We start from the raw sequence: 25,112 nt of genomic DNA, 5'->3' as shown, positions 1-25,112 counted from the left end.
AAAATTCTGGAGTAGCTTCCCTTGATTTAGGTCACCTTAGTGTTGTATTAGAAAATGGCAGACTCAAAACATGTAGAAATTGACCCTGTGATGGAAAAACCCTTTCAAAGAGCTAAACGACTAGAGCGGATGGATTGGTTTAAGAAGTCAGCATATCCTCCAATGGAGATAGAACCAGTACCATTGGAAAGAAATCGATTAAGCGGAGAGGGTTTGACACCTGAGTTAAGAGCACTTCGTAAACAGTGGGTAAATGATCAAGTTCTGCATCACGATGCAAGACAAGTACCTGAACTACAACCCTGCAACATATTTAGAAAGCTGTACAAAAAGCCTGCAGACTTGATTTTTTATAAACTAGTTAAAGCAATTTTTGTAAGTATTTAGTAGGCCTACTCTTAAAACGATGTAGAGAATCTAACTGTTGAACGTTGGGTGAGCGTACCGAGTAGTAATGAGTAGTAGTAGTAGTTACTAGTACTAGTAGTTTCTAATTCAGTAGAATAGTATTTCTCGCTAACCCATGGCCGGTTGCTAACAACAATATGGCGTACACACGGGATGCATGACTTCCGACGATTTTTCGTCTTAGTTCCAGTGACCTTCTTAGAATTACTGTTTAAAATGTTTACCACAAGCAAAATAGCGTGGTTTTTGCGTTATAAAAACAAACCATAGGTAGCAGGGCTATATAATTCTATATATATATTAGTATTACTCGCTGACTTAGAGGCGTGGTCGGTATCTAACAACAATATGGCGTCTGGATAGGACACATGACTTCCGACGATTTTTTAGCCAAGTTCCAGTGACCTTCTACCAATTACTCAATTACTTTTAAAAATGTTTACCTGGAGCAAAATGGTGGGGTTTTCATGTTATAACAACACACTATAGGTGGCAGGGCTATAGATCTAGATCTATATGCCAGAGAAGCATTTCAAAATTTGCGTTGGAGAATGAAGGCTAAATTTAAAAGTTGGTTTCATTAAAAATACTAGAACTTTTTAATTATCAAAAATGAATTGAAGTCTGTAGAACTATTAGGTTTATCAGTCTATGTAAAAAGAAATCAAATATTGCTAACCACTTTTTTTTTATAAAACATGGCTTTTGAATGACAACCAAATTTATTTATTTTTTTAAAACCACGTGACCTCTATTTGATGATCACTAGTGAGGAACTCTGGGTGCATGGCCACTTAAAAAGTCTAACTGGATTTGTGGTTTTTTTAGCTTCAAATGTAAGAAGTGTTGTCATGGAGAGGTGTGTTGTGCATGGCAGTGAGTGACAATAAATATTAAATTAAGTAATTTATTTTAAAATGAACTAAAAACTTCAAAATTAGTGCCTAATGGATTAAATATGGATGTCTATCATTCAGTGGTCATGTTTAAATTGAAATTTGGGTAAATTTTAGATTTAGTAAGAAAATCTACTATATATGCCAGAAAAGCATTTTAAAATTTGGTTTGGAGAATGGAGGCTAAATTCAAAAGTTGGTTTCAGTAAAATTAATAGAACTTTTAAAATATCAACGGTGTAGGTACAAATATGAGTGAGAACATAAAGCATTATTAGTTTTATCAGTCTATGAAAAAAGAAATCAAATATTGTGAGTTGTTTTTTTATTAGACTGGCGTTCATATTACAACAAATTTTTTTTTTTTCAAAACCATGTGACCGCTATTTGGTTCATCACTAGTGAGGAACTCTGGTGTATAGCCAATTAAAAAGTCAAACAGATTCATGGTTTGCCGTGGCCTCAGATGTAAGAGTAATATAACATGCTTGTAATGGAAAGGTGTGTCGTACCATGGCAGTGAGTGACAATAAATATTAAATTAAGTAATTTAGTATAAAACTAACTAAAAACTTCAAAATTACTGCCTAATGGATTAAATATGGATGTCTATTATTTAGTGGTCATGTTTAAATTAAAATTTTTAGATTTAACGAGAAATATCTAAAATATATATTTTGTCCTGCTGTAAGAAAATGAAGCAGTTTTTATTTCCTTTGGGATTAACTGTCGACTGATCGAAAATGCTTAATATTTAATTTGCTAACACTCAACTCTAACACATTGGGCATGGTTGAGTCAACAGTGCTGCAGCTAAATTTCATAATGATAGCCCTTGCGTTATGAGTTCAAATCATGAAAATCAGTGTCTTACAATATTTTATTTTTTTCATATTGCTAATGTCACATTTTTATTTTAGAATCTTTTTTTTATCCATTAAAGTTTCAATAGTTTCCAAACATTGTCGCTCTCATGGTTGCTTGCTTACGTTATCTTGCCAGTGGGCATTAAATCCCACCACGGTCGGCTGGGTCACAGTGAGTTCAGCATACGTCATAATCTGGATTTGAGATCGTCAGTGATGTCGCTTCTTTCTCCCCCCCCCCCCCCCATCCAAGCAAAATCAGGCCTATTTCTGGTCATTTTTGTTTTTTGTAAGTTCACATGGGCTTCTAATAATATAAGAGAAATCTAGTGCCACGCATGCCAGATATAGGTAAAAACACTTATTTGACTAAAGAACAGTTTGATCTGGCTGGATCTATTATCTGACCTAATGCTGTACTGTTTCTTTACTAGGACTAAATCTAGTCTAGATTCTATACTATATATTTTTTTTAAACCTGTGCCTACCTTTGGTGTTAAAATAACCAACTTGATGTCAGCATTGAATTGCTAAGGTGAAAAAATTGGCCAGTCCTGGTGTCTATTTTTAGATTGCGTTTGACCTAGAGAACAGATTTAGCAGACAATAATTGGATGATTGGTTGAGGGTAAAACCTTAGCTTTTACTTTTTTTAGTGTGGTCAATTCTGCAGATGTAGTAATGCATAAAAAACAAACATACAGACAGACAAACACATTGCTTTTTTTATATATAGACTAGGCATACTGCCTAGCTTTGCTTAGGTTTTCAAAAGAACTTTTGAGAATTTGAATGGTAAATTAATTAGGTGTTATGTGGAGTACTTAAGTTTGAAAATAATTTTGTTTTTAAAAAAACACATGCTGGTAAAATAGTTGCAAATTTATTGCTCACAAGGTTATTAAAACTACCGAGGCTCCATTGATAGTCTAAATCAAATATTATATTACATTAATTTTCAAAGTTCATTTCTACAAATTTTTTTTGGATATATACTTTAATGTATAATGCAATTCTTACTCAAACTAATGCTAAATTTCGTCTTTTTAAAAAAAATAGTATAAAATTGATTGAAAAAAATTACTTTTTAAAGTTACCTCCATTTTACATAGCCCGAATGTCGAAGTTTTTGTTTACTTTTTTCACCTAATGGCCTTCTTGGGTTTAACCGACTGGCAGAAAGTTTTTCTGTTACCTTCAGGGGTTGGTCCACAACCTCGCGGAGCGGCTTAGGGGGTCGTTGAGCAAAATGTATATTAGATATATAGCTCATACTAGGAGAATTTCCCTTGCGGTCACCTTTTAGTCCTTGCGGGCTTAGAGTGACCAACAGTTTTTCCATGCCAATTAGCCATCTATCGAGGTGCCAAATTACATTTCTCCTAGGAATATCTACCTTCTCAATATGCATTGGTTCACCTTTTTACCATATCTCTGTATTTGTAAAAAAAAAATTAATAAACATTTTTTTCACAAAAATAAATAAAAATGATGTACATTTTTATATATACTAGGCTCATTTTTGACTAATGTTAAAACTTTTGCCACTGCAGCAACTATTATTTTTTAATTTTGTTTTTATCTACAGATATCTTATTTATATAAAAAAAGTTTTTTTGCCCTTTTAAAAAGAATGTTTAGGGGTCAAGTAGGATGATATCTGATCCTGTAATGTTAGCCAAACCATTGTTATCAATGACCAAACCATTGTTATTAATTGACCAAACCATTGTTATCAATGACCAAACCATTGTTATCAATTGACCAAACCATTGTTATCAATGACCAAACCATTGTTATCAATGACCAAACCATTGTTATCAATGACCAAACCATTGTTATATTGACCAAAGCATTGTAATCAATTGACCAAACCATTGTTATCAATTGACCAAACCATTGTTATCAATGAACAAACCATTGTTATCAATGACCAAACCATTGTTATCAATGAACAAACCATTGTTATCAATGACCAAACCATTGTTATCAATGAACAAACCATTGTTATCAATGACCAAACCATTGTTATCAATGACCACCTTGCTTGTGAAAATTGGTAGAGTAGGAAGCCTGTTTGGTTTATCAGCTTTTGATTTTATTGTTAATAATAAGTTTGTCAAACTGACCTAACATTGCAATTTTCTCCAGCTGAAGCTCATATTATAGCTTTTCATGTATAGCCTAACTATTTCCTAAAATGTCACCTTTATAAGTTTAAGATTGTTGTTCTAGGGCACTGAGACTGCCAGTGCAGTGAGGACTACCGTCCCCAAGTTACTGATGCTCTTTGGTGCCTCCTACTTTGTCTGGTACCATTTGAAATATCATCGCATGGTAAGTCAACCTTTTGTTTTTATATTTTAAAACATCTTGTTATACATTCTTTAATAGGTTCCATTCTTTGTTTGAGTAGTACATTCAAATTATGGCAAGATCAGATGTACAGTTTTAAACTAGTTACACATAATCCAGTTGAAATGAACAAGAAAAAAAAATTGAATATCTGATTAAAAATGCTCTCAATTAATTTGGTGAAAATATTTTTCCTTTAGGACTGGACGAGAAATGGAGGAGTTTATATCTATCAAGCCAAACCTACACTTTTGTGCGCTGTAAGTGGCAACAATTAATTTCTAAATGGGAATCTTAATTGCTGTTTACAAGCCTCACTTTATTTGTTCTTCGTGTTCTGTTGTCAGTGGTTGAAACTGGCTGCCAAAATTTCCAACACTCCTGTCAGACAGATTTCTTTGAAACTTGGCACATTGATCAGGACTAGGTGACAGTGCAATGTCACTTACAATTGGACTCAATTGGATCTTTAGTTTAATTTGTAGAGAACTCATTAAAGTTTCCTACATAAAGTTTTCTGTGCCAGGGGGTGTACATTGTGTGCACAATTTGTCTTAGCTATATGGTTTCTATTCTAACGTTTTTAAAGTTAACACATTTTAAAATAAAAAATGTTATAATAACAACCTTTTCTATTATTATATTTTAACAATCAAAATATTGATTAGCTTGACCATGTCAAAATATTGATTAGCTTGACCGTGTCAAAATATTGATTAGCTTGACCGTGTCAAAATATTGATTAGCTTGACCATGTCAAAATATTGATTAGCTTGACCGTGTCAAAATATTGATTAGCTTGACCATGTCAAAATATTGATTAGCTTGACCATGTCAAAATATTGATTAGCTTGACCATGTCAAAATATTGATTAGCTTGACCATGTCAAAATATTGATTAGCTTGACCGTATGTTTGCAGGAAGCCCAGAATGTCCCTGATAAAGACAAGACGGATTTCTTTGACCAAGGCTTTAAAAGCAGGAAAGTGTTATTGTATGGGCACACCTCCAGTTCAGCACGCCCATGTCATTAGATGTTGTAGTTAGATTTCTTCTGCTGTGCTCACAGACAAATACATTTTAGATTTGACCCAATTCAGTCTTGTCCTTGAGTAACTTAAGTCTTGCTGTATTTGTCTTTTGATAAAACAATCTTTGAAAGTCCCACAGTTGTGTTGAAAGATTTTGTTTAGAGAGTATTTGTGTTGTGACATGTTTTGTTTAGAGAGTATTTGTGTTGTGACATGTTTTGTATAGAGAGTATTTGTGTTGTGACATGTTTTGTATAGAGAGTATTTGTGTTGTGACATGTTTTGTATAGAGAGTATTTGTGTTGTGACATGTTTTGTATAGAGAGTATTTATTGTGTTGTGACATGTTTTGTATAGAGAGTATTTGTGAGAAATGTTTTGTGTTAACCGTATATCGGTAATAAAAGATGTGTACAGAATCTTTTGGCCATCAAATGGTGAGAATCTTTTGGCCATCAAATGGTGAGAATCTTTTGGCCATCAAATGGTGAGAATCTTCTGGCCATCAAATGGTGAGAATCTTTTGGCCATCAAATGGTGAGAATCTTTTGGCCATCAAATGGTGAGAATCTTTGGGCCATCAAATGGTGAGAATCTTTTGGCCATCAAATGGTGAGAATCTTTTGGCCATCAAATGGTGAGAATCTTTTGGCCATCAAATGGTGAGAATCTTTTGGCCATCAAATGGTGAGAATCTTTGGGCCATCAAATGGTGAGAATCTTTTGGCCATCAAATGGTGAGAATCTTCTGGCCATCAAATGGTGAGAATCTTTTGGCCATCAAATGGTGAGAATCTTTTGGCCGTCAAATGGTGAGAATCTTTTGGCCATCAAATGGTGAGAATCTTTTGGCCATCAAATGGTGAGAATCTTCTGGCCATCAAATGGTGAGAATCTTCTGGCCATCAAATGGTGAGAATCTTTTGGCCATCAAATGGTGAGAATCTTTGGGCCATCAAATGGTGAGAATCTTTTGGCCATCAAATGGTGAGAATCTTCTGGCCATCAAATGGTGAGAATCTTTTGGCCATCAAATGGTGAGAATCTTTTGGCCATCAAATGGTGAGAATCTTCTGGCCATCAAATGGTGAGAATCTTTTGGCCATCAAATGGTGAGAATCTTTTGGCCATCAAATGGTGAGAATCTTTTGGCCATCAAATGGTGAGAATCTTTGGGCCATCAAATGGTGAGAATCTTTTGGCCATCAAATGGTGAGAATCTTTTGGCCATCAAATGGTGAGAATCTTTTGGCCATCAAATGGTGAGAATCTTCTGGCCATCAAATGGTGAGAATCTTTTGGCCATCAAATGGTGAGAATCTTTGGGCCATCAAATGGTGAGAATCTTCTGGCCATCAAATGGTGAGAATCTTTTGGCCATCAAATGGTGAGAATCTTTTGGCCATCAAATGGTGAGAATCTTTTGGCCATCAAATGGTGAGAATCTTCTGGCCATCAAATGGTGAGAATCTTTTGGCCATCAAATGGTGAGAATCTTTTGGCCATCAAATGGTGAGAATCTTTTGGCCATCAAATGGTGAGAATCTTTGGGCCATCAAATGGTGAGAATCTTTTGGCCATCAAATGGTGAGAATCTTCTGGCCATCAAATGGTGAGAATCTTTTGGCCATCAAATGGTGAGAATCTTTTGGCCATCAAATGGTGAGAATCTTTTGGCCATCAAATGGTGAGAATCTTTTGGCCATCAAATGGTGAGAATCTTTGGGCCATCAAATGGTGAGAATCTTTTGGCCATCAAATGGTGAGAATCTTTGGGCCATCAAATGGTGAGAATCTTTTGGCCATCAAATGGTGAGAATCTTTTGGCCATCAAATGGTGAGAATCTTCTGGCCATCAAATGGTGAGAATCTTTTGGCCATCAAATGGTGAGAATCTTTTGGCCATCAAATGGTGAGAATCTTTGGGCCATCAAATGGTGAGAATCTTTTGGCCATCAAATGGTGAGAATCTTCTGGCCATCAAATGGTGAGAATCTTTTGGCCATCAAATGGTGAGAATCTTTTGGCCATCAAATGGTGAGAATCTTTTGGCCATCAAATGGTGAGAATCTTTGGGCCATCAAATGGTGAGAATCTTTTGGCCATCAAATGGTGAGAATCTTTTGGCCATCAAATGGTGAGAATCTTCTGGCCATCAAATGGTGAGAATCTTTTGGCCATCAAATGGTGAGAATCTTTTGGCCATCAAATGGTGAGAATCTTTGGGCCATCAAATGGTGAGAATCTTTTGGCCATCAAATGGTGAGAATCTTCTGGCCATCAAATGGTGAGAATCTTTTGGCCATCAAATGGTGAGAATCTTCTGGCCATCAAATGGTGAGAATCTTTTGGCCATCAAATGGTGAGAATCTTTTGGCCATCAAATGGTGAGAATCTTTTGGCCATCAAATGGTGAGAATCTTTTGGCCATCAAATGGTGAGAATCTTTTGGCCATCAAATGGTGAGAATCTTTTGGCCATCAAATGGTGAGAATCTTTTGGCCATCAAATGGTGAGAATCTTTTGGCCATCAAATGGTGAGAATCTTTTGGCCATCAAATGGTGAGAATCTTTTGGCCATCAAATGGTGAGAATCTTTTGGCCATCAAATGGTGAGAATCTTCTGGCCATCATACATTGATTGGTGATTCTGTAAGATGAAGGCCTGTAATGCACGATGCTGATACACCACATACACAAGACTGTCTATACAATGATATGAGAGTCCTTGAACACTTTTAAGGCCTTGCTATACAAGTCCCATATTGTTTTTATTAGAAATACTTTTCAAATGCAACAGTTGAAGAAGTACACATTTCATAAGAAGAGACATAAATATTTGTATATAATAAATTCCATGCCCGTACTTCACCATGGTATGAAACCCTGAAATGTACTTTTTGAAGGATAGGAAAAAATGGTGCTACCAGCTACCTCACACAACCCACACTCCACACACAGCCACCTCACACAGCACAACCCACACACCCAGCTACCTCACACAACCCACACACCCAGCTACCTCACACAACACACTCCACACACAGCAACCTCACACAACCCACACTCCACACACAGCCACCTCACACAGCACAACCCACACACCCAGCTACCTCACACAACCCACACACCCAGCTACCTCACACAACCCACACACCCAGCTACCTCACACAACACAACCCACACACCCAGCTACCTCACACAACCCACACACCCAGCTACCTCACACAACCCACACACCCAGCTACCTCACACAACCCACACCCAGCTACCTCACACAACCCACACACCCAGCTACCTCACACAACCCACACACCCAGCTACCTCACACAACCCACACACCCAGCTACCTCACACAACCCACACACCCAGCTACCTCACACAACCCACACACCCAGCTACCTCACACAACCCACACACCCAGCTACCTCACACAACCCACACACCCAGCTACCTCACACAACCCACACACCCAGCTACCTCACACAACCCACACACCCAGCTACCTCACACAGCACAACCCACACACCCAGCTACCTCACACAACCCACCCACCCACCCAGCTACCTCACACAACCCACCCACCCACCCAGCTACCTCACACAACCCACCCACCCACCCAGCTACCTCACACAACACACTCCACACACAGCAACCTCACAACCCACACACCCAGCTACCTCACACAGCCCACACACCCAGCTACCTCACACAACCCACACACCCAGCTACCTCACACAACCCACACACCCAGGTACTTCACACAACCCACACACCCAGCTACCTCACACAACCCACACACCCAGCTACCTCACACAACCCACACACTCCGCTACCTCACACAACCCACACACCCAGCTACCTCACACAACCCACCCACACACCCAGCTACCTCACACAACACAACCCACACACCCAGCTACCTCACACAACCCACACACCCAGCTACCTCACACACCCAGCTACCTCACACAACCCACACACCCAGCTACCTCACACAACCCACACACCCAGCTACCTCACACAACCCACACACCCAGCTACCTCACACAACCCACACACCCAGCTACCTCACACAACCCACACACACAGCAACCTCACACAGCCCACACACCCAGCTACCTCACACAACCCACACACCCAGCTACCTCACACAACCCACACACCCAGCTACCTCACACAACCCACACACACAGCAACCTCACACAGCCCACACACCCAGCTACCTCACACAACCCACACACCCAGCTACCTCACACAACCCACACACCCAGCTACCTCACACAACCCACACACACAGCAACCTCACACAGCCCACACACCCAGCTACCTCACACAACCCACACACCCAGCTACCTCACACAACCCACACACACAGCAACCTCACACAACCCACACACCCAGCTACCTCACACAGCACAACCCACACACACAGCAACCTCACACAGCCCACACACCCAGCTACCTCACACAACCCACACACACAGCAACCTCACACAACCCACACACCCAGCTACCTCACACAACACAACCCACACACCCAGCTACCTCACACAACCCACACACCCAGCTACCTCACACAACCCACACACCCAGCTACCTCACACAACCCACACACCCAGCTACCTCACACAACCCACACACCCAGCTACCTCACACAACCCACACACCCAGCTACCTCACACAACCCACACACCCAGCTACCTCACACAACCCACACACCCAGCAACCTCACACAACCCACACACCCAGCTACCTCACACAACCCACCCACCCACCCAGCTACCTCACACAACCCACACACCCAGCCACCTCACACAACACACTCCACACACAGCAACCTCACAACCCACACACTCCGCTACCTCACACAACCCACACACCCAGCTACCTCACACAACCCACCCACACACCCAGCTACCTCACACAACCCACCCACACACCCAGCTACCTCACACAACACAACCCACACACCCAGCTACCTCACACAACACAACCCACACACCCAGCTACCTCACACAACCCACACACCCAGCTACCTCACACAACACAACCCACACACCCAGCTACCTCACACAACCCACACACCCAGCTACCTCACACAACCCACACACCCAGCTACCTCACACAACCCACACACCCAGCTACCTCACACAACCCACACCCAGCTACCTCACACAACCCACACACCCAGCTACCTCACACAACCCACACACCCAGCTACCTCACACAACCCACACACCCAGCTACCTCACACAACCCACACACCCAGCTACCTCACACAACCCACACACCCAGCTACCTCACACAACCCACACACCCAGCTACCTCACACAACCCACACACCCAGCTACCTCACACAACCCACACACCCAGCTACCTCACACAACCCACACACCCAGCTACCTCACACAACCCACACACCCAGCTACCTCACACAACCCACACACACAGCAACCTCACACAGCCCACACACCCAGCTACCTCACACAACCCACACACACAGCGACCTCACACAACCCACACACCCAGCTACCTCACACAGCACAACCCACACACACAGCAACCTCACACAGCCCACACACCCAGCTACCTCACACAACCCACACACACAGCAACCTCACACAACCCACACACCCAGCTACCTCACACAACACAACCCACACACCCAGCTACCTCACACAACCCACACACCCAGCTACCTCACACAACCCACACACCCAGCTACCTCACACAACCCACACACCCAGCTACCTCACACAACCCACACACCCAGCTACCTCACACAACCCACACACCCAGCTACCTCACACAACCCACACACCCAGGTACTTCACACAACCCACACACCCAGCAACCTCACACAACCCACACACCCAGCTACCTCACACAACCCACCCACCCACCCAGCTACCTCACACAACACACTCCACACACAGCAACCTCACAACCCACACACTCCGCTACCTCACACAACCCACACACCCAGCTACCTCACACAACCCACCCACACACCCAGCTACCTCACACAACACAACCCACACACCCAGCTACCTCACACAACACAACCCACACACCCAGCTACCTCACACAACACAACCCACACACCCAGCTACCTCACACAACCCACACACCCAGCTACCTCACACAACCCACACACCCAGCTACCTCACACAACCCACACACCCAGCTACCTCACACAACACAACCCACACACCCAGCTACCTCACACAACCCACACACCCAGCTACCTCACACAACACAACCCACACACCCAGCTACCTCACACAACCCACACACCCAGCTACCTCACACAACACACACACACAGCAACCTCACACAACCCACCCACACACCCAGCTACCTCACACAACACAACCCACACACCCAGCTACCTCACACAACACAACCCACACACCCAGCTACCTCACACAACCCACACACCCAGCTACCTCACACAACACAACCCACACACCCAGCTACCTCACACAACACAACCCACACACCCAGCTACCTCACACAACCCACACACCCAGCTACCTCACACAACCCACACACCCAGCTACCTCACACAACCCACACACCCAGCTACCTCACACAACCCACACACCCAGCTACCTCACACAACCCACACACCCAGCTACCTCACACAACCCACACACCCAGGTACTTCACACAACCCACACACCCAGCAACCTCACACAACCCACCCACCCAGCTACCTCACACAACACACTCCACACACAGCAACCTCACAACCCACACACTCCGCTACCTCACACAACCCACACACCCAGCTACCTCACACAACCCACCCACACACCCAGCTACCTCACACAACACAACCCACACACCCAGCTACCTCACACAACCCACACACCCAGCTACCTCACACAACCCACACACCCAGCTACCTCACACAGCACAACCCACACACCCAGCTACCTCACACAACCCACACACCCAGCTACCTCACACAACCCACACACCCAGCTACCTCACACAACCCACACACCCAGCTACCTCACACAACCCACCCACACACCCAGCTACCTCACACAACACAACCCACACACCCAGCTACCTCACACAACCCACACACCCAGCTACCTCACACAACCCACCCACACACCCAGCTACCTCACACAACACAACCCACACACCCAGCTACCTCACACAACCCACACACCCAGCTACCTCACACAACCCACACACCCAGCTACCTCACACAACACACACACACAGCAACCTCACACAACCCACCCACACACCCAGCTACCTCACACAACACAACCCACACACCCAGCTACCTCACACAACACAACCCACACACCCAGCTACCTCACACAACCCACACACCCAGCTACCTCACACAGCACAACCCTCACTGCACATGTGTATTACATAGTTATAATACAAGATGAGATAAAATAAGAATACAATAGATGAATGAGAAATGTTTAAATGATTCAATTATAGAGGTCATTAAATAATTGTTGTTTTAGTTTAGATTTGAATATATTTTCAGAACCAGAGTAGGCGAAGCTATGTTTTTGGAAAAAAAGTTGTATATGGGAACGGTAAATTAAGACAATTTAATTTAATGTTAAAAGAAAATAGATCTGATAAGTAAGAGGGGGCTGTTTCGTGGAATATCTTATATAAAAAAATTGCTTTAGTATATATAATCTTTTTATTTAATGGAAGTATATTAGTTGAAATAAAAGAATCAAGGCTACTAGACAAGCCAGTAACCAGTTTTATAGCCCTTTTTTGATATTTGAGGACGCTGCTTAGTTATAAAATACATAAAAGGCAGTATTTAAAATATCCGTGTTTTACCTACCACATTACGCTTTAACAATTCATGCTAATTATGTAATTTTTTTCCCAACACGAAAACAAAGTAACAAAAAGAATCCCCCCCCCCCCCCCCATGTAATGTTTTGTAAAGGGAAGTGATTGTTTTTGCAATTTATCAAGGGAAGTAATTAGTGCTAAAGGACTAAAGGAAGTAAGTAATTTTTAGACAATTAGAATTTTTGTGAAGGGTGTTATATTTTTTTACTTTTGTTTAATTAACACTATAAGTTTGGAAAATGACTTGTTTTAGAAAACCTTCAATATTAATTTCTAAAATCATTAATTTAGATAATGAGCACTTTAGATATATTACACTTTGGCGATCAAGTAGAGTTTTTTAAAACTATTTCTTTGTTACCACGGATCCGTCCGCAAGCCACGAACAGAATTGAACTTTATATATTAGATGGTAATCTTGGGCAAATATTGGTTATAATTCGGTTATATCTTGGATATATCCTGGCACAATATTGTCTATTCCTTGTCTTCAACTCGGCGATACATCGACTTAATCTGTGATATATCCTAGCACAATATTGTCTATTCCTTGTCTTCAACTCGGCGATACATCGACTTAATCTGTGTTATATCCTGGCTATATCTTGGCTAAAATTATAATTTTCAACATACCCAAAGATCCACACTGATATCAGTCATCATATTTAAGAAGTAAATCACAAAATGTAGAAGAAGCTTTAATTAAAATATAGTAATGTTGCAATACATACAAACCATTTCTGTACAAACCTGTATTATAGACCTACCATCCATTCAAATGTAAGAAAACTATACCATTCTAGAAAGTGCTGTTTGAAAACAAATAGTAAATAAAAGAGTAGTACTTTTTCAGTTTGAGTGCCTGTTAATCATTCTCCGTAATACTGAGTTAGAACACACTTTGGCGACCGCCCAGGTGTCCGAGAAGTCGTGGGGCGCTCTGGGAGCCATCCATTACACAGGGGCGCCGTGTAAGGCCCCTGGTTTGATTTAATCATCGAATGTTGCGTGCCACTGTGTCCCTATTGTATGGTGCTCCTCAAAACGAATGTAGGCGCCATAGTGTTTACGAGGAGCCCGTGGTCTTGCAGGTCATCCGACCGCCGTGGCGTCAGCTGGCTCGCCTGATTCGATTTGGTGCCATAGTGTATCGCACTGTTTAAAAAAACGTAGGCGCCACAGCGCCCACGGGAAAGCCCGGGGTGTCAAATCGAACCCTGCAGGGCGCCGCCCGTTTGAAGTTCAAATTATTTTCCGCAGAAGCGTCCCCAGAAGTATTCTCAAAGTTTTATGGCGATCCTGCGAAATTTGTAGTAACGCATTAAGGGCAGACAAACATTCTTTGATTTTTATAATTATAGATTATATTTTGATAACCAAATAACTTACTAGTCTATATTAATTATGCGCATAAATTATGAGTATACTTATCTTTTTTTTGTAATTCGATTAAAACTATTAATAACTACAATCATTCTACGTGAAAATCTATTTAAAAAAAATTCTATAGATTAAATCAGGGGTCTCCAAACTTTTCAGTCCGAGGGCCGCATTAACTATCAAATTTCAGTTCGGGGGCCAGTTTCTTCCAGACGTGTCTTTGATTTTTATGGGCAAAGTTCCTCAGCCATCATCAACAAACGATTTTTCCTTGGACAAAAAGATCTCCGCGGGCCGGATGAGAGGACTTCGCGGGCCGCAGCCGGCCCGCGGGCCGTAGTTTGGAGACCCCTGGATTAAATAAATATTTCTATGACATTAGTCTAAGAGAGATAATCATGTTTTTATTGTTTTATCCCTTCAAGTCTGTATGGGTTATCCCGCATATGTAAAAGTTATGGTCTAACTAAGGGAAACAAACATGAAATTATTACAACGAGCCGACCCGCAGCGTATCATACGCCGCTATTTAGTTGTTTTATTTTCTACTTTTCAGTAATTCATAATTTGTGAATTCGACAGTACCAATGCTGCCACTGAAAATATTTGCTTTAAAACACTAACCCCCCCCCCCCTTTACCCTAACCCCGACCCTACACCCCCCCCCCCCCGTGAAAGCAGCCTCCTCTTAGTTATTTCTTAGTTACCTCCTGTAAGTTTAAAATCGAACTAAATTATCTGCCCCTAATAGAAACCCAGCTCTACGGCTCTACGATTTGTAAACATTTAGCTTTGTAAACATTTAGTGTGACCACAGCTCACCAGACAATGTGGGGGTGGGGTGGGGGTGGTAGTGATCGTATAGTGGTTAGTACTTCGCGTTGTGGCCGCGACAACCCAGGTTCGAATCCTGGTCGCTCAAGATTTTTTTAGTCCGTGTATTTATAAACACTTTTTTAAAAACCACGTTTTTCATGTGTAGCAACGGACTAAAAAGGAGAAAATAAAATACTTAAAAAAAAACTTTTTAAAAAACCACGTTTTTCTTGTGGACTAAAAAGTAGAAAATAACTATTTACATACATTTGATGACAAAAAACGTGGGTCGGGCAGATGGGTCGGGAAGTTTGATGGTGAACGTACCCACGTTTTTTGTCATCAAATGTATGTAAATAGTTATTTTCTACTTTTTAGTCCACAAGAAAAACGTGGTTTTTTAAAAAGTTTTTTTTTAAGTATTTAACACGTTTTTCTTAACTCAGCTTCGCGTTTGTTTGTTTGTTTGGATGTTTGTTGTTAAAATTGACATCGAAAATTAGCCCACTTCTGATTGCTCTATAGACCTGAAATTTGGCATGCATGCTACTTTCGCCTAACAATTTCAGATGCAATCATAAAAACTAGCAATTAGTGACCGTAATTAGCTTAATTTAATTACGCCCCAAGGACCATAAAATTGAGGACATGATTTCTAAAGATACCGACAAGACTGGAGGCCTATTGACCCAGTTACTTCGGCCCCAATCGATGTGAGCGCGCTGGCCGTGATCGTATAGTGGTTAGTACTTCGCGTTGTGGCCGCGACAACCCAGGTTCGAATCCTGGTCGCTCAAGTTTTTAGTCCGTGTATTTATAAACACTTTTTTAAAAACCACGTTTTTCATGTGTAGCAACGGACTAAAAAGGAGAAAATAAAATACTTAAAAAAAACTTTTTAAAAAACCACGTTTTTCTTGTGGACTAAAAAGTAGAAAATAAAATTTTCTTTTGTGCTTCCTCGAGCTGTGCAGGTTCTTGTGATGACTGACAAAAAACGTGGGTCGGGCAGATGGGTCGGGAAATTTGATGGTGAACGTACCCACGTTTTTTGTCAGTCATCACAAGAACCTGCACAGCTCGAGGAAGCACAAAAGAAAATTTTATTTTCTACTTTTTAGTCCACAAGAAAAACGTGGTTTTTTAAAAAGTTTTTTTTAAGTATTTTATTTATTATTAACTCCGCTTCGCGTTTGTGTGTTTGTTGTTAAAATTGACATCGAAAATTAGCCCACTTCTGATTGTTCTATAGTTCTGAAATTTGGCATGCAGGCTACTTTCGCCTAACAATTTCAGATGCAATCATAAAAACTAGCAATTAGAGACCGTAATTAGCTTAATTTAATTACGCCCAAAGGACCATAGAATTGAGGACATGATTTCTAAAGATACCGACAAGACTGGAGGCTTATTGACACAGTTACTTCGGCTCCAATCGATGTGAGCGCGCTGGCCGTGATCGTATAGTGGTTAGTACTTCGCGTTGTGGCCGCGACAACCCAGGTTCGAATCCTGGTTGCTCAAGATTTTTTTAGTCCGTGTATTTATAAACATTTAGTCAATTCATACTTAATCAAGTCATTAGATAAAGTAGAAAATAAACTATATAAAAAACTTTTTTAAAAACCACGTTTTTCATGTTGTAACGTCCCCTATCTATCAGCCAAATAGACGGTGAACGTCCCCGGATTCTTTTTTCGGGATCATATGCAAATGCCTTACGGCCTAAGTGGATGAACACTAACACAACGGCACACTAGGGCTCGAATTCTATGTCTAGGGTAAACTAGTGATACTATTGTAATTAACACTCATCCAATCTACATACAACTTTAATCAGCGAACACAGTTGTGGCAAAACACAAGGTTGAACTAGTTAAAATATTTAATGTATAAAATATCAAAACACAACTTACAAAATGTAGGAAAAACACTATCACAGATTTCTACACTGTCTAAATAACTACAGGCCACACAACACTGCTATAGCTTCTGGAATAACTCAGCGACGAGTAATATTATACTAGAAGCCTAAATCAACTTAAGAAAGCAAGGCACACACAGGACTTAATTTCTCTCACGTTCAAATGGTCAGAGTCTATAGCCGGACAATATGGACGGCCTGGTCTGATCAAGGTAAAATCGCCCTGTAGACTGCCTGCGACAAGTCTCAAATGGAGACTCACAGATCACTCAAGGCCACTTGAGCTACTGTTATCGTGCTGGTTGTGTTTCCTATGGTGTGACACTTTACGTGGTTCTAACCACTAGGCCACTAGTGGTGTTCCTAACCACTATGCCACACTACTCGGCAGCCAGCCGAGTTTCTAAGCCACTAGACCACTAGGCACCATAGACTCTACTCAGTTTCTCACCGAGTATTCGAACCTCGGCCGCCGCCGTGGCGCGCCGAGATCCTAGCCATTGAGCTATGGGGTAGTCATCTGACCAGAATCATTCAATCAGATCTTAATGGAAAATTTCTATGTCTTAGACCCCTTAATAAGTCAGTGGAAATTTTCCGGTTGTTGCACAATCACTCCATATAAGGAATTATACAATGTCAAAATAAAAATAGAACCTGACTCGACCTAAGTAGGTCACATCCCCTCCCTTTTTGGAAGTGACAGATAGGTTCCACAAAAACATACATAAGGAACCAATCTGGCAATGAAATAAAAAAAATGTTTTACAAATGTAGGCAATCAAAATCATAATACCAGATGAAAATATCCCTGAACATAAAAGGGAAGTAACTCCAACTTTTACAATTGGTAAAAGGGAAGTAACCCTTCAAAAAGTAATTATACATCAAAATCCCTCAAAAAAGGGTATTACAATTTTTCCATGAGGATATTAAAAGTGGTAAACCCGCCAGGGTAAGACCTTTATTTCAATGACTAGCTACAATATCAATTGAGTTATAAGAGACATATTATTATAAAAGATTACATAGAATCAAAAACCACCTTTAATTAAGGTTCACCTGGAAATAAACAAAATATTCAATAGAATTGGAATTTTGTAAAAAATCAAAAATCATACCACCCATTTCCATGTTAAAACACAACACTTGTGTGTGGTCTTAATGAACCACAAAACATGTCACATGATTAATGTGTGCAATAAGATTTTACATCCTTGACAAACAATCAGCCACAACATTATCACTACCCTTAATGTGTGAAATTTCCAGATTAAAATTTTGGAAATATAAGCACCACCTCAATATTCTTTGATTTGTCTGTCCTAACTTAGAGGTAAATTTCAGGGGATCATGGTCAGAAAACACTCTGACTGGATTGGTTGAAGAAGAGACATAGACTTCAAAATGTTGTAATGACAAAACCAAAGCTAAAGCCTCTTTTTCAATAGTAGAATAATTCTTTTGGTTTTCATTTAACTTCCTGGAAAAAAAGGCAATGGGATGGTCAATTCCCATGTTGTCTTCTTGAAATAGGACTGAGCCAATGGCTAAGTTGCTAGCATCAATGGCAAGTTTAAAGGGCTTGCTGAAATCTGGCGCAGCCATAACAGGAGCATTAGATAGGAATGACTTAATGGTTAAAAAAGCTTCTTGACATTTATTTGACCATTTAAACTCAACACCCTTTTTCAATAATGCAGTAAGAGGTTCAGCAATAGCTGAAAAGTTTTGACAGAACCGTCTATAGTAACCAGCCATCCCAAGGAACCTTTTGATTTCTTTACAATTTTTGGGAGGCGGTAACCTTACAATAGCATCTACTTTAGCTTCAATGGGCCGAACTTGGTTCGTTCCCACTTGGTAACCCAAATAGGTAATTGAAGCTTTACAGAAATCACTTTTATGTAAGTTTACAGTAAAATTCACTTCAGACAATTTTCTAAAAAGGTTAGTCAACTGAACAATATGTTCTTCAAAAGTATTAGAAAATACAACTATATCATCTATGTAGGCCTCACATTGGTCTATGTCAGCAATGACAGAGTTAATGACTCTCTGGAAAGTTTGACCAGCATTTCGCATACCAAAGGGCATACGTTTGTATCTATAAAAACCATTAGGGGTTACAAAAGCAGATATTTCTTTTGCACGGTCAGATAAGGGGATTTGCCAGTATCCTGAAAGTAAATCAATTTTGGAAATTATCTTAGCCTGACCAACTTTATCAATAACGTCCTCTATCCGAGGTAATGGATAGGAATCAGCTTTGGTGAGCGCATTCACCTTCCTAAAGTCGGTCACAAACCTGAAAGATCCACCGTCTTTCGGGACTAGGAGACATGGGGAACTCCAGTTGCTGAAACTGGGCTCAATGATATCATTCTTGAGCATATAGTCAATTTCATCTTTTATCAAAGCAGCTTTTTCCGGATTAACTCTATAGGGGTGTTGTTTAATGGGTTTTGCGTCACCTACGTCTACATCATGAGGTGGAACCTTCGCTTCTTTGGGGACATCCCCAAAAATAGAGGGAAATGTCTCAAATAACTGAGACAATCTATGGCTTTCCTCTGTGGACAAATGCATAAGGTGGACATTCAAATTATCTAAAAAGGAAGAATTTACCAATTTTGGGGGTTTCAATTTATCATGTATCACATCATCAGAAACATTTGAACATACAGGTAAAGTAATTTTAGCTGTGGAATGAAAATTGTTACAATTATCATAATACTTTTTCAGTGAGTTAACATGATACACTGTCTGTTTCTTTCTTCTGTCGGGCGTATTGACAACATAGTTCAAATCACTTAATTTTGAATGCACAGTAAAGGGTCCACAATATCTCAAGGATAACGCATTGTTCAGATTAGGCACTAGCACAAGAACTTTGTCGCCTGGATTGAATGTTCGTTTACAAGAACTCTTATCATACAGTCCTTTCATTCTCACTTGGGCCTTTCTTAAGTTCTTGTGAGCCATTTCGCACACGGCTTTCAGTCGAACGTGAAAATCGTCAAAGTTTTCCACAGGATGATCGCTGGTACCTGTCCACTGTTCGTGGATCAGCTTCAGGGGACCTCGGACAGAATGTCCAAACACAAGTTGAAAAGGCGAGTAGCCTAAAGAGTCCTGGACACAGTCCCTCGCGGCGAAAATAATCCAAGGAACCGTCTCATCCCATTGGGTGTTACTGTTAGCGAACGTTCTTAGCATGGTTTTGAGGGTTTGGTGGAACCTCTCAAGTACGCCTTGAGACTGAGGGTGGTAGGCTGAGCTGGTGATGTGGGTAACGCCTAGCTTGGCTAGTGCTTCCTGAAAATGGTGACTGGTGAAGTTGCTGCCTTGATCTGTTTGCACGATTCTAGGTAATCCAAAGGTAGTGAAGAACCGGGTCATGGCTCTGACTACAGTCTTTGCCTTAATGTTCCGTAAGGGAATCGCCTCGGGAAAACGGGTACTTGAACACATAAAGGTAAGTAGGTACTCGTTGCCCGCCTTGGTTTTAGGCAAGGGACCTACACAGTCCATGACGATTTTTGAAAAGGGTTCTTCTAATACATGAATCGGACTCAAAGGGGCCCTAGGAATTGTCTGGTTTGGCTTTCCGGCCAACTGACAGTTCGAGCAACTTCTGCAGTAACGCGACACATCTTTTCTCATTCTGGGCCAAAAGAACAGTTCTTTGATCTTCGCCGTCGTTTTAGTGACTCCTGGGTGCGCTGACATTGGATGGTCATGTGCCAGCTTAAGTATTTCATGCCGATAAGGTGGAGGGACCCACAGCTGGTTTCTACCCAACCATGGTTCGGCTGGTGAGGCAATCACTGGTATAGCGCGACGAAAGAAGAGGCCGTTCTCGGAGAAATATTCTCCATCGTCAGATGATAGAGATTTTTCGACCGTTGCTTTGAGTTCTGCGTCGACTTGTTGAGCTTTAATGATGTCTTCCTGAGATATCCTCAGGGGTAAGCCCAGACTTGTGTTTTCTGGAAGCATAGACTCCAATTTGGGAGTCGAATTTCTTGACGATGATGGTAGGTGTGGTTCAGACGTTATGTCAGCCAATTGTTTGGTTTGGCTTCTTGTCACCGCGCATGCAGGATACAGTTCATTATCATTATCTGGAACTGTTGACAAAGGGTCTGAAACCGTACAGGGGTATACTTTGCTTCCCGCAAGGTCATTCCCTAGAAGTAGGTGTACTCCTGGGACAGGAATACTATCTATCACACCTAAAATGACCTCACCTTCGACGAGATGATGTTTCAGGGCAAACTTGTGTAGAGGGACTACAGTAGATTTTGTCCCCACTCCCTGGATAATGGAAATCCTTCCGGTGTTCGTCTCAGGTGTAATGTCCATTGAACTTTTCAAAAGGAGTGATTGTGACGCTCCTGTGTCTCTTAGGACGGTGATATTCCGCTGAGACAACGGATCACCTGGTTTGCTAATGATGGCTTCGGCAATAAAAGATGAAAAGTCAACTTTTCTCGATCCCTCGAGATCGGTAGACTCGGAAGAAACTGGATGGTGGCGAGAACAGTCAAAATGTGACTGCACATAATGTGTGGAGACTTGACTACCTTCTTGCGGACACTTAGGGTTAGAGTCCTTTAGAATTCTAGAGTTCATAGTTGAACTGGCTGCTTGAGGGGGTAGAGCATAGTGCGCAGAAGTACGCACCACCTCTCTGTTATATTGACGACGTTTGTAACAGTCCTTGACAAGATGACCAGGCCTTTTGCAGAACTGGCATACTGCTCGACGATTGAGAGTTGATCTTGGTTTCTCTCTGGACTGTAATGCCTTCACGTGTTGGCCAACAGGAGGATTGCTGCCAAAAAGGGGAAGCACAGGGTTGAGGCGGTTTCCTGACACTGGTGGTTTCTTATGCACCAACATATATGTGTCAGCCGACTCAGCAGCCTTCTGGATGTCAGTTATCTTGTTATCCAGTATGTGTAGTCGTATCTCTTCAGGCAGGGACGATAGGAATTCTTCCCTTAGGATAAGTGACCTGAGTTTCTCAAACTCAGAAACTTCCTCAGAGTGTAGCCACCTTGAGAATATTTTCTCCTTTTCAAAGAGAAATTCCACATATGATTGAGTGGGTGACTTGCGGAGTGTTCGGAATTTTGTCCGATAGGCCTCGGGCGTCAGTGCGTAGGCCTTCAAAATGGCAGTCTTGACCAAACTATAGTTATTTTGAACGTCGTGAGAGAGTGCCTGGTATGTTTTTGCAGCTTTCCCAGTAAGGACCGAACTCAATAAAGCAGTAATGGAAGTTTCGGGCCATTCACATGTCTTCGCTAAACTCTCAAATGAGTTAAAGAAAACGACCAAATCTGTTTCATCAAATTTAGGAACTAATTTCCCAAATTTGGCAATCACTTGCCCTACCGACAACTTTTTTGGATCTACCGGAGAAGTGACATCACTAACTTGACCAAACTCTAATTCCAACCTCCTCTTATCTAAAGCAATTTTAGCCTCTAACTCCTTTTCTTTTAATAAAAGCTCTCTCTCTTCTAGAGATTTCTCCTCGCGGAGTAATACATCCGCCAACAAACTTTCATCAAATACACCTTCATTAATGAAATGAACAACAATTTTATCTCTCAACACCTCTGACTTCTGCGTAACAGAATAATCCAATTTCAATTCCTTAACAACACTAACCAAAACTTTTCTACTCAACTTCTCTACATCTTCAACCGTGGGATTAGCCAAAAAAGATTCCATGACGCTAACTTTCAAAATCAAAACAAGCCTAGAGTCTCTAAATTAACACGGAGCGTTGGGCCGTGTACTTGACCTCCTATCGTGACACGTCTGGCTGTTGACCTAGATAACTCTATGCTTGCGCGCGCGTTGTAAGAACACTGCGCTACTGGATATAAAAACAACTAAATCCAACTAACCTTAGTATTTAACTGATATGACCAACAACTGGAACGACAGATTAAATCTCGGCGAGCCCCCACTTTGTAACGTCCCCTATCTATCAGCCAAATAGACGGTGAACGTCCCCGGATTCTTTTTTCGGGATCATATGCAAATGCCTTACGGCCTAAGTGGATGAACACTAACACAACGGCACACTAGGGCTCGAATTCTATGTCTAGGGTAAACTAGTGATACTATTGTAATTAACACTCATCCAATCTACATACAACTTTAATCAGCGAACACAGTTGTGGCAAAACACAAGGTTGAACTAGTTAAAATATTTAATGTATAAAATATCAAAACACAACTTACAAAATGTAGGAAAAACACTATCACAGATTTCTACACTGTCTAAATAACTACAGGCCACACAACACTGCTATAGCTTCTGGAATAACTCAGCGACGAGTAATATTATACTAGAAGCCTAAATCAACTTAAGAAAGCAAGGCACACACAGGACTTAATTTCTCTCACGTTCAAATGGTCAGAGTCTATAGCCGGACAATATGGACGGCCTGGTCTGATCAAGGTAAAATCGCCCTGTAGACTGCCTGCGACAAGTCTCAAATGGAGACTCACAGATCACTCAAGGCCACTTGAGCTACTGTTATCGTGCTGGTTGTGTTTCCTATGGTGTGACACTTTACGTGGTTCTAACCACTAGGCCACTAGTGGTGTTCCTAACCACTATGCCACACTACTCGGCAGCCAGCCGAGTTTCTAAGCCACTAGACCACTAGGCACCATAGACTCTACTCAGTTTCTCACCGAGTATTCGAACCTCGGCCGCCGCCGTGGCGCGCCGAGATCCTAGCCATTGAGCTATGGGGTAGTCATCTGACCAGAATCATTCAATCAGATCTTAATGGAAAATTTCTATGTCTTAGACCCCTTAATAAGTCAGTGGAAATTTTCCGGTTGTTGCACAATCACTCCATATAAGGAATTATACAATGTCAAAATAAAAATAGAACCTGACTCGACCTAAGTAGGTCACAATGTGTAGCAACGGACTAAAAAGGAGAAAATAAAATACTTAAAAAAAACTTTTTAAAAAACCACGTTTTTCTTGTGGACTAAAAAGTAGAAAATAACTATTTACATACATTTGATGACAAAAAACGTGGGTCGGGCAGATGGGTCGGGAAATTTGATGGTGAACGTTGCCACGTTTTTTGTCATCAAATGTATGTAAATAGTTATTTTCTACTTTTTAGTCCACAAGAAAAACGTGGTTTTTTAAAAAGTTTTTTTTAAGTATTTTATTTTCTAACGGCTCCCAGAAGAGAATTATATATATATAGATTCAAGGCTTATAAGATTTTCTATCTCTTAGTATTTAAAAATAATGTTATAATAATTGTAATGTTAATCTTGTCAATAGTAATAATAATAATTATTAACAATATTGTTTAAAGTAAACATAACTGACAATATGAACTATTTAACATAGTGTCGAATTTAGATACATCTTCTTGCATTATCTTCCAAGTATTTTTTGTGCGTATAAGACCGTTAGAAAAAGAAAATTGAGATTATAAAACTTCGACTGTGTGTTATGCGGTACTTTAAAAAAAAATTAAACTAAATGTCTTTTCCTAACAAAAGTGACTCAAA

The 25,112-nt window shown here is 41.0% G+C and overlaps 1 protein-coding gene across 1 annotated transcript; it reads left to right on the top strand.

The window, feature by feature from the left end:
* On the top strand, nucleotides 1-5,693 carry LOC131944424 (uncharacterized). Its single transcript, XM_059305026.1, has 4 exons — nucleotides 1-375; nucleotides 4,406-4,507; nucleotides 4,726-4,785; nucleotides 5,447-5,693. The coding sequence occupies exons 1-4, from the start codon at nucleotides 55-57 to the stop codon at nucleotides 5,558-5,560; spliced, it is 597 nt and encodes a 198-aa protein (XP_059161009.1). The 5' UTR covers nucleotides 1-54; the 3' UTR covers nucleotides 5,561-5,693.
* The last annotated feature ends 19,419 nt before the right edge of the window (nucleotides 5,694-25,112 follow it).

Source organism: Physella acuta, unplaced genomic scaffold (genome assembly GCF_028476545.2).
Source record: "Physella acuta isolate Inbredline_101_S28 unplaced genomic scaffold, ASM2847654v3 ptg000491l, whole genome shotgun sequence".
In the NCBI taxonomy this organism is placed as follows: Eukaryota; Metazoa; Mollusca; class Gastropoda; family Physidae; genus Physella; species Physella acuta.
Note: the sequence above shows the minus strand (reverse complement) of the source record. Positions and strands in the feature narration are given on the sequence as shown.

What these genes read in the sequence shown, in the direction of transcription:
- LOC131944424 (XM_059305026.1), top strand. Translation starts at nt 55, where the DNA reads ATGGCAGACTCAAAACATGTAGAAATTGACCCTGTGATGGAAAAACCC. An exon ending in AACTAGTTAAAGCAATTTTT is followed by an intron (nt 376 to 4,405) that starts GTAAGTATTTAG and finishes TTGTTGTTCTAG; the next exon opens with GGCACTGAGACTGCCAGTGC. An exon ending in ATTTGAAATATCATCGCATG is followed by an intron (nt 4,508 to 4,725) that starts GTAAGTCAACCT and finishes TTTTTCCTTTAG; the next exon opens with GACTGGACGAGAAATGGAGG.